This window comes from Cannabis sativa, chromosome 1 (assembly GCF_029168945.1).
Source record: "Cannabis sativa cultivar Pink pepper isolate KNU-18-1 chromosome 1, ASM2916894v1, whole genome shotgun sequence".
Classification (NCBI taxonomy): domain Eukaryota; kingdom Viridiplantae; phylum Streptophyta; class Magnoliopsida; order Rosales; family Cannabaceae; genus Cannabis; species Cannabis sativa.
The window spans coordinates 50365554-50376601 of NC_083601.1; the positions used below are offsets into that span (position 1 = coordinate 50365554).

The following is an 11048-nucleotide window of genomic DNA, read 5'->3' on the forward strand; positions in this document are numbered from 1 at the left end:
GATCCGTTGTTAAACCCCGATCATCCCAACAAGACTATTAGTGGATTCACTATAGTTAACTAGAAACGATCTTGGTCAAAATTACTCGTTGCTTGCAAATCATCACTAGTAGTGAATCAATCGCCATTGAAAGTCTGTTTCCATAATGATTGGGGGCATTTTAGGAAGGCATGTACAATCCGTTATGCATTCCTCGATCATCCCAGCGTGACTACTAGTGGATTCACTATAGTTGACTAGAACCGATCTTGGTCAAAGTTACTCGTTGCTTGCAAATCATCACTATCAGGTATCAATCATCATTGAAAGTCCGTTTCCATAATGACTAGGGGCATTTTAGGAAGGCATGTACAATCCGTTATGCATTCCTCGATCATCCCAGCGTGACTACTAGTGGATTCACTGTAGTTGACTAGAACCGATCTTGGTCAAAGTTACTCGTTGCTTGCAAATCATCACTATCAGGTATCAATCATCATTGAAAGTCCGTTTTCATAATGACTGGGGGCGTTTTAGGAAGGCATGTACAATCCGTTATGCATTCCTCAATCATCCCGGCGTGACTACTAGTGGATTCACTATAGTTGACTAGAACCGATCTTGGTCAAAGTTACTCGTTGCTTGCAAATCATCACTAGTAGTGAATCAATCATCATTGAAAGTCTGTTTCCATAATGACTGGGGCGTTTTAGGAAGGCATGTACGATCTGTTATGCATTCCTCAATCATCCCAGCGTGACTACTAGTGGATTCACTATAGTTAACTAGAACCGATCTTGGTCAAAGTTACTCGTTGCTTGCAAATCATCACTATCAGGTATTAATCGTCATTGAAAGTCCATTTCCATAATGACTGGGGGCATTTTAGGAAGGCACGTGCGATCCGTTGTTAAACCCCGATCATCCCAACAAGACTATTAGTGGATTCACTATAGTTAACTAGAAACGATCTTGGTCAAAATTACTCGTTGCTTGCAAATCATCACTAGTAGTGAATCAATCGCCATTGAAAGTCTGTTTCCATAATGATTGGGGGCATTTTAGGAAGGCATGTACAATCCGTTATGCATTCCTCGATCATCCCAGCGTGACTACTAGTGGATTCACTATAGTTGACTAGAGCCGATCTTGGTCAAAGTTACTCGTTGCTTGCAAATCATCACTATCAGGTATCAAACGTCATTGAAAGTCCGTTTCCATAATGACTGGAGGCGTTTTAGGAAGGCACGTACGATCCGTTATTAAACTCCAATCATCCCAGCAAGACTATTAGTGGATTCACTATAGTTGACTAGAACCGATCTTGGACAAAGTGGGATTTAATATTAAATTAAACTAATAAAGATACTTCATAAGAGTACTAGGCAATAGAAGCAACGACAAAAAAGGACTTTAGGAATCATTTACCTGGCTCGCAATTTTCTATAAATTAAACTTTTATACATAAAATTTATACTTGTTTATTTATATCCTTACATATTTTTATTTCTATTCCTATAAATTTTATAATTTTCATATTATACCACGTAATAATTTTACTTATTTCTCTATATTTTTTTTTCATCATATTTTCAAATAATTTTATTTTATCACTATAAAAATATATATATTTCACTAATATTCTTTCAATTAAAAAAAAAAAATCCCCCACTAAAAATTGTGGCTTGCTCATTTCTAAAACAGTAATCACCTTTGTCATTTTCATAAATTTAAGACAAATCAAATTATTAAATTACTACTATTACTAATCAAAGCACTAAATTTACTTATTGGTTACAAATTAGTCATTGAATATATATATATGTATACTTTGAAATTTCTTGCTGTGATAGTATATAATTTCTAGAAAAATTATTGTAAAAGTAATTTTTTTTTTATCAAGTCTTATTGTGTTTGAGGCGTTGAGGGTTTTGTCATGTATTGCTTTGCATTTATTTATTTTGTTTTTCTTTTTTTTAGAATTCTCTTTGCATGCATTTACATTATTCATATTAATGATTATTATTTCTTATAAATGGTTTGAAGTACACCCATGGTATTTGGTGTAGCTTGGTAAACTTTCCAATTTTATGATAGTGACCATTTTTTTTTTTATTTTGTAATATATTTTAATTTCCTTCAAACCAAGAAATCAATTTTTGCATGCATATTATTGTTTATTTGTGTATAAAGTAAAAAAAGAGATATATTTATAATAACATTGTCTCCAACTAAGAGCCAACGTCCTCTTTTTTTTTATTATTTATATTTTAATTTTCTTATTGTGTTTAAAGTAATATTATATCAGATAATAGGGATCCATGATATTAATTATACATTACAACATATTAACTCATACTGATTACATAAGTTTAATAAAAAAATACTAATATCATGGATTAGTTATACATTTTAAATAGTACAATAATTTTATTAGTTCAACACAAATTAGGAATAACACAAATTTCTTAAGTAACTTGAGTCCATTTTTATATATATTATTTTTGTATTTTAATTTTTTTATTGTGTTTAAAGTAAAGCAAAGTACCTACTAATATGTAGTACTATTGATGAAGACTACACATTTATTGTTGTGATAAGACTACACATGTAATACCCGGAATTAAGAAATGGATTAGCAAAACCCTAACTAGATAATTATGTATAATTGAGGAAATTATATTATTATATAATTTAATATATGTGAAATTATATGAATTTTATTATGTTAAGACCCCGTTGGTGAGCCAGGGGCATTTTAGTAATTATGACCCGAGAAGGGTAAAATTATGAAATTAATTTGATTACGTGCTTAATGGAACTATATTATTATATAGTATACCTGTGTTGTCTTTTCAGGTGTGTTCTGACAGGTTAGCGCGGTATAGTCACAACCGGGAATTTCGGGCCGAACCGGGTTCGGGCCCGAAATGTAAATTGGATTGATAATTTGGCATTTTATTTGATGAATGATAATCTGAAATTTATTTGAAATTAATTGAGTATTGAAATGACTTATTTACCCTTGTGAGGGTGTAGGTGTGAATAATAAGCCATGAGGGCATTTTGGTCATTTCACCCCTAATTATTATGTTTGATTAAAATTGATTTTTGATGAAATGAAAAGCAATTTTCTGGTTTTGCTTTCACTCTTGGCCGACCCCCTCTCTCTCCCAAACCCTCTTATTATTTCAAAAGTTGAATTTGAAGAAAAGCTTGGTTCTTAGCTTGTTTTGGAGCTTTGAAGTTGTGAATTCTTGGTTTGAGTTTGAGGTAGTTTTCTATGACTTTAATCTTGATTTTTACTTCTGAATTTGAGTGTTGTAAAAGCATAAGTTTGTGCTAATGTTCTTGAGATTGCATGTGTAAAGGAATTGAAGTTAGTTTTGTTGAATTTGAGTATGTGATGCTTGAATCCTTGCTTGGGTGTTTGATTGAGCTCTAGATAAATTTTTAGGGTTATTTTCATGTCTTGAATTCAGATTTTTGAAAGTGTTTGCAGCTGGAAAATTGATTGAGTTGGTTGAGTTGAAGCTCAAGTTTAGAGCTTGAAGTTTTGGAGTTTGAACATAATTTTAAGTTGATTTTTACAATCTGAAATTATGGGATTTATTGTTGGATTTTGATGCATAAATATGTGTTTTAGACCCTATAATATTTCCTAGCTGCTCTAAGTGGATTAATTGTGATTTTGGTTGTGAAAAGCAAGCTTGAGTTCATGGAACTCAAGCTTTGTGCTTTAATGGCACTTTTTGATTTTTAGTGCAATTGTTGGGTTTAAGTTGTGGAATATGTTTATTATGACATATATTGATGCTCTGGAAAGTTTGGGAATGTTTGGGAATGATTTGAGTGAGTTTTGGGGGTTTAAAGATTGAGAAATTTCGTGTTCTCTGCCCAGACAACCGGAATTCCGGTTGGTTCATCCGGAATTCCGGTTGGAGTTCATCGGGAAATGCTGAAATTTGTTTTGGCCATAACTTTTGACTCGGGACTCCGTTTGGGACGTTCTTTATACCGTTGGAAAGCTCTTTTCGAGCTCTATGTGATTATCTGTATTTGAAATGCCATGAATTTATTTTATGAATGTGAAATCAGGGGTTAACCCTATTTGTGAAAATCCCGGATTGTGTGTGACTAGGATTACCGGCACCTGGTCAGGAGCACCCGGGGATTTGGAATCTCTACTATTGCGGGACAACAGGTAAGACAGTGATTAGCACGTAGAGTATGCGCAGTGGCGCTTATATTGAGAATGATATGCATGAATGTTTAGTAACCGAGATTAGGGTTATTACCCTAATAGGAACGGTCTAATAGCCTAGGGTTATTACCCTAGGGATATATGTGTATAAATGCCATGCCATGTTAATTGAAATGAGATTTAGGGATTATGCGCTCAAGGCATAATCAGGTTGGACTCGGTACTCATAACCGAGATGAACCACTTCTAAGGCCTTAATGTATTTAGACGTGTGAGAGTAACACGTGGGTCTACGTCATGTAGATTTAATTAGATGTGTGAGCGCAACACATAGGTCTACGCCACGTAGACATAAATGGGCATGATGAAATAATGATCAGGTCTGTGCTATACAGACATATGTGAATGAGCATAATATATTTGTTATGATTTATACTGTCTTGCTGGGCTTGGCTCACGGGTGCTCTACTGTGCAGGAAAGGGTAAGGCATTAGCTGATCAGCCATGAGTTTCAGGAGCAGGGCGAAGAATGTACATGTTCATGCCACTTCAGACCAAGCGGGTTATGGGTCTAACAGTGTTGACTTTTGTATTCTGTTTTGCCGCTTAGGTCGGCTAGTAAGAAAGAACTTGTAATAAGTTTGTAAATGTTTTTGGGATCCCAACTATTTTGAAAAGTTTAAATATATTACAAGTTTATTTTCAGTCTGTTTAATATAAAAGTTTAAATTCTGCGCTATTTTAATTAGTAATCCCGGTTAGGGGATTAGGGCTTCATAAGTATTTTGGGTAGCGTGCCTAATTATTTAGGGCGTTACAACACATTTGTTCTCTTCAATGACAAACTTAAAATTAATAATATATTAATTTTGTTTCTTCATTTGTTTTGTCTTTTATTACTTTTCATTTGTTTTGTCTTTTATTACTTTGCATGGTTTGAAGTACACGCATGGTTTTATTATTGTTTTCGTAAGCTTTCTTATTTTGTGTTAGTGATAAATACAAGCTTTTGTCCAGAGGTAACCTATACAATAACTATATAATATGACCTACTTTTTTTTTTTTGCTAGATCACCATTATTATATTATAATTTATTTGTATTTTAATCACTTCATGCATGTAATTTTATTTTTATTCCTTTTAAAATTAGGCAAAGGAAGAATAGTACATAAAGTTGTAGGTTGAATTTGCTAAATAAAGATATAAAACTATTGGGTATTAAGGGTTTTTCTTAAAATCACAATGGGTCTTCCATTGTCTATACAATTGTTTTGCTCGACAATTGAGAGTGACATTGTGTGTGTGTATATAAATATAGATATTTATCATTTGTAATTGCCTCACCACTAAATCAAATTTATAAGCCCATAACTACAGTATTTGTTTTATCACCAAAAAATGACTAAGACCAAATCCATTTCCAAAAAACCTATTCCCTACCACTAACTCTTGTTACGGCTCAGCTAAGAATTACAGCTCGGACGCCCATGTATGTCCAATGAACTTAGGGACTCCTTCATCAATTTGCAAGAAATCTCCTCCATCTTCCTCTCGGTCAAGGAGATACCGGTCTCAGGCGACAGAACCTTGCTCCAATTGTGTCATGTTGCAGAGCACTCTTAACTCAGTGAATGCTTCAAAAAACAAATGTGCTGACCTGTTAGATGAGGCTCGAAAGAGGATTATCGAGCTTGCTTCGACCATGTACCAACAAAACAAGCTCCAGGGTCAAGGAAGTGACCAAGTGAAGACGGTGGAAGCATTTTTGGAAGCTGCCAATGACTACCTCAGAGGTGAAGCGAGAGTCCCTGAGGTGATTCATCTCGATTGAGGTCTTGGGAACTCGCCTTTTGTGCACCATTCACTGGCCCCATCCTCTCCAAACCTATGAATGGTCTTACATTTCTCCAAATTATGTTATGATATTTTGTTGTGTTTTCTTATTATGGTATGCTTTATATTGTTTTTCTAAGAGTATCTTCTGTTTTAGTTTGTGTTCACGTGTTTATTAGTAACTTTAGTTAGTATTGAGTCATGTCCTCCACAGTACTCTTAAAAGCATGCATGCATGCATGTTGTAAAAGGGTATTCTCTATTAGGGGTGTTCACAAAGTATCCGATCCAATCCAATCCGCACGATCCAATCCAATCCAATCCGCAAAATGCGGATATCCGCACTTGTGCGGATTGGATTGGATTGAAAAATCTAAAATCCGCACTTGTGCGGATTGGATGTTGTTTGACCTTAAAAAGTAACCGATCCAATCCAATCCGCACTTAATTATATATTTTAAAAAAAATTATAATATGTAATACATATTAATTAAAAAAAGACACAAACTTTCAATTTCTTAATCTCTTATAGTAATATATTGAGTTAGTGCATTTTATTTATTTTGTAATAAAAAATACAAGAAAAATAATTCTTATTCACATAGACACGTACACATAAAGTTTAAATATATCTATACTAGCTTATTTATTTTAGTAATTAGATACATATATATTTTAGTGTAAATCTAAAGATAAGTATATATATATATATATATTGATATATATGTATATTGGTTTAATTTGTATATAAATAGAGATGGAAATAGATTATTATTAGAGATTAAGAAACAATAGTCTTTTTTTATTTTTTTTCTATGAAATATTAAATAATTTATTATTAAAAAAATAACCGATCCAAAATAACCGATCCAATCCGCACTATTGCGGATTGGATTGGATTGGATTTAAACTTTTATGCGGATCGGATTGGATCCAAAATATGAAATCCGCACTTAGTGCGGATTGGATGTTGTTTGACCAAAAAAGTGCGGATTGGATCGGATGAACACCCCTATTCTCTATCCCTAGTATCATGTAATCTCTTTTTTTATTAATATTATTAATGATGATCTTATATATATATCTAAGTGCAATTTAAAACTTTAGAGATTAATCTATCAATTATGTTGAAGAAATGTATTGTGCTCTTTCTTTTTTAAATCACTATGCTTTTGAACTACTGTATTATTATCTTTTCTTCAATATACTTTTTTTATTTTTTTTTAAAAAAAAAAGTAATATTACACATCAGATCATTTAATTTGGAGACTATATAGACTATATTTATCCAATAATATCTATATTACTTATTCATGGTGTATATTCACTCTCTAACGTGAGTATATTACTTTTGCATGAAAAATATGTGAGATTACACTATATACATTCATGGGTATGGAAAATGACATTATTTCTGATTCAAAAGGGAAAAGGGAAAATGACATTATTATTATTATTATTATTATAATTATTATTATTATTATTATTATTATTATTATTATTATTATTATTATTATTATTATTATTTTGGAAGGGAATTAATACAATGACGTACGGGACTAAATCATCTTTATCTGGAGATTTCTTATGTGGTAATAAAATCTGGGCGATCATAAAAAATATATGCTCTCAAAATGAAAAAAGAGAAGAAAATTAAACATTAATTATTCCTGTGATTAATTGTGTTGTTTCCAAAAAAAAAAAAACCTATAATACTAAAAAAAAATTGACAACATCACAAGATTAAAAAATTTACATTATTTATCTAATTACCATAACAATATTTATTTATCTAAAATCTTTATGACTAATAAGATATGATACTATGTTTGAGTTCACTAAATACTATTACAAAACTATGTTTGATTTATGGTAAACATAAATGTTGCTTTAAAAGAAAACAATAAATCTTGATATTGGGCCTAGATACATAGTTAGATTATGGCCCAAAATAGGCCAAGCAATTGACTAGCCTATATACATTTATATTTAACTACAGCCTATATATTAAATTAAATTCTTGTGTTAGTTTCATAAATAACTACACCAACCACACCACCTACAAGTGTACAAATATGAGGACCTCACAATGGCAAAATTAAACAACTAAAAGTAAGTACTTATAAAAAGTTATTGATCTCACTCTCATTCAACTTCTTTCTATAGTGTCATTTGGTAGAGTTTTGGTGGATGAATCAATCTCACTCTCACTCACTTGGATAGTCTTGTAAGTCTCCTATTACAATTATAAAGGTATGTCTTATTAACACAATATCTTATTTTGACAGCATGTGCTTATCTTTTACTTACCATATAAATAGAGTCTAATATTGAGTCATGGATTCAAAGCATGTTCATTCTATGGTTATTACATATGATACAATAACATAGATAAGTATATATTATCCAAGAGACAATCTTCATAACAAAAGAAGTGTTAAACTAAAAGAAGTGATTGTGTTGTTTCTAAAAAAAAAAAAACTATAATACTAAAAAAAAATGATAACATCACAAGATTAAAAGATTGCATTATTTATCTAATTTATGAAAATAGATAGAATATTTACTGATGAATATTTAATTACCGTCACAATAGTTGAACGTGTTAACTAATATAAAATTTATTTTTCATAAAATCTTTATGACCAATAAGATGTGATACTATGTTTGAGTTCACTAGAGACTATTACAAAACCATGTTTCATTTATGTAAACATAGATGTTGCTGTAAAAGAGAACAATAAATCTTGGTATTGGGCCTTGATATTGGGCCTTGAAAACAATAAATCTTTTACTTACCACATAAATGGAGTCCAACTATATTGAGTCATGGATTCAAAGCATGTTCATTCTATGGTTATTACATAATATATATTTTTATAAATGTAGGATTTTTTTTAGGTAAGAGCATTATTTATTTTTTTTTTGTACATATGAGAGTATTTTTTTAATATTTCAATTGGTTAATTAATGAAAGTGCATGAAATTACAATAGAACGTATATGAAAATAGTATGTTTTTTTAGGTAAATTTGTTCTTCACTGTTTGCAATACCATTGACTATGAGAGTTAGTACAACAATAAAGATTACTGTTAGTAGTCAAAACAGAAAAGCTTAAATTATGTGTCAAATATTTAAGGAAAGTCATCAACTTCATTAACTTTAATATGTAAGTTAATGTGTTTTCATCATACACTTGAATGACTAATATTCATTTTATTGAATTATTAGGAAAAGTATGACGGACGTAGATATTGCCTCCAACTCTCACTGGCAAGAAATTTTGGACACACTTCAACTATCCAAATCAGTTGCAGAAATAGATACTCATGATATTGAAGGGAAAGAGATGGTAAGTCTAAAAATGTGGGAGGCATTCTATTATACTTATGCAAGATGGAAAGGTTTCAGTCCTAGAATTGACGATACAAAATCCAGGAAAAGTGATGGAGAAATATACATTCGACGATGGGTTTGTAACAAAGAAGGTTTTCGGAAGGAGAAATTTTTGAACATGCCAGACAGGAAGAAGCGACCAAAAGAAATAACACGTTGTGGGTGTCAAGCTGTGTTACGAATTCTTCGGTTACAAAAAACAAATCTTTGGCGGTGTCAAGAATTTGTACCATTTCATAATCATGATTTGGTAATACCATCACAAATGCAATTCACTCGGGCAAACCGCGAGGTTCCTGAAGCAGTAGCTGCACAAGTAATTAGCATGAATAGATGTGGTATCAAAACTTCTTCCGTTGTAGCACATATTGCCCTACAATCTGGAGGGTATGACAATCTTCCTTTCCAACTAAGAGATGTGTACAACAAAGTGGCTAGTTTAAGAAAGCAAGAGAACATATCAAGTGATGCAGAAGGTACATTGGGTTTCTTAGACGGCTTATCATCAATGGATCCTGAATTTTACGTCGAGTACAAGATTGATGACGAAAATCGATTAGCATTCCTTTTTTGGGCTGATGGTATGAGTAGAAGAGACTACATGTTATTCGGGGAAGCTATTGCTTTTGATACAACATACCGCACCAATAAGTATAATAAGCCATTGACTGTAGTTGTTGGCGTCAATCACCATTTTGAAACTTGTGTGTTCGGTTGCGCAGTTTTACTTGATGAGACGGAAGACGCTTATATTTGGTTCTTGAGGGTGTTCCTTGATTGCATGGGCAACAAAAACCCAAAAGTAGTCCTCACTGATAATGATGAAAGGATGGGATTCGCAATCAGACATTTGTTACGAGACTCTACCCATCGACTTTGTGCATGGCATCTAGGGAACAATGCCACAAAGAATATTAAGATTCCAGATTTCAACAAAGGCTTCTTTGACTTAATATACAACTACTACACAGTGGAAGAGTTTGAAGAAAAATGGGCCGCTTTGTTGGCACAGTTCGGCCTTGAAGAAAATTCTTGGTGTCGTACTAAATACAACACATGTGGTCAATGGGCAGAGACGTTCTTAAGAGGGGTTTTCTATGGAGGCATGCGAACAACCCAAAGATGTGAGTCTATGAACAATGTACTCAAGAGATTCTTACTTGCTAATTACAGTTTACGAGAGTTTGTTTCACAAATTACCCATGCTATTGGCACAATGCGCCATAATGAAGCCGCTAAAGATTTCAAAAGCATGCATACCGTCCCTCATATTCCCGCTGGTAAGACAGATTTCTTGCAAACATATTACAAACAGGCCGCCGCAATTTTCACCAGAAACATATATTATAAAGTAAAAAGAACGTTGAGGAACAGCAACCCTATTCAATTTCTCATCGGGAAGATCAAGGGGATTCATACCTCTTCTCTTTAGCTAGATTCCAATACGGTACGATAAGACACCGAGTCTTATATAACAAAGAGAAGAATGAGTTAAATTGTTCGTGTTTGTTGTTTGAGTCCGATGGTATTCCATGCAAGCATATATGGTGTGTAATGAAAAGTCTTGACATTCGAGTTATACCAGAATCCTTAATATTAACTCGTTGGCGAAAGGATGTCAAGACTTCTTCCTC

At 32.5% G+C, this 11048-nt stretch overlaps 1 protein-coding gene and 1 long non-coding RNA gene across 3 annotated transcripts; both read left to right on the plus strand.

Annotated features, from left to right (window-relative positions):
• Positions 1 to 2583: 2583 nt before the first annotated feature.
• Positions 2584 to 4888, plus strand: LOC133033581 (uncharacterized). Of its 2 annotated transcripts, XR_009685725.1 has the most exons (3): positions 2584 to 3252; positions 4121 to 4183; positions 4660 to 4888. It is a non-coding gene; the product is annotated as an uncharacterized LOC133033581 (long non-coding RNA). The 2 variants fall into 2 exon arrangements; XR_009685724.1 differs by having other exon boundaries at positions 2584 to 4183.
• Positions 4889 to 9256: 4368 nt separating this feature from the next.
• On the plus strand, positions 9257 to 10846 carry LOC133035003 (protein FAR1-RELATED SEQUENCE 5-like). Its single transcript, XM_061110630.1, has one exon. The coding sequence runs from the start codon at positions 9257 to 9259 to the stop codon at positions 10844 to 10846; it is 1590 nt and encodes a 529-aa protein (XP_060966613.1).
• Positions 10847 to 11048: the final 202 nt, after the last annotated feature.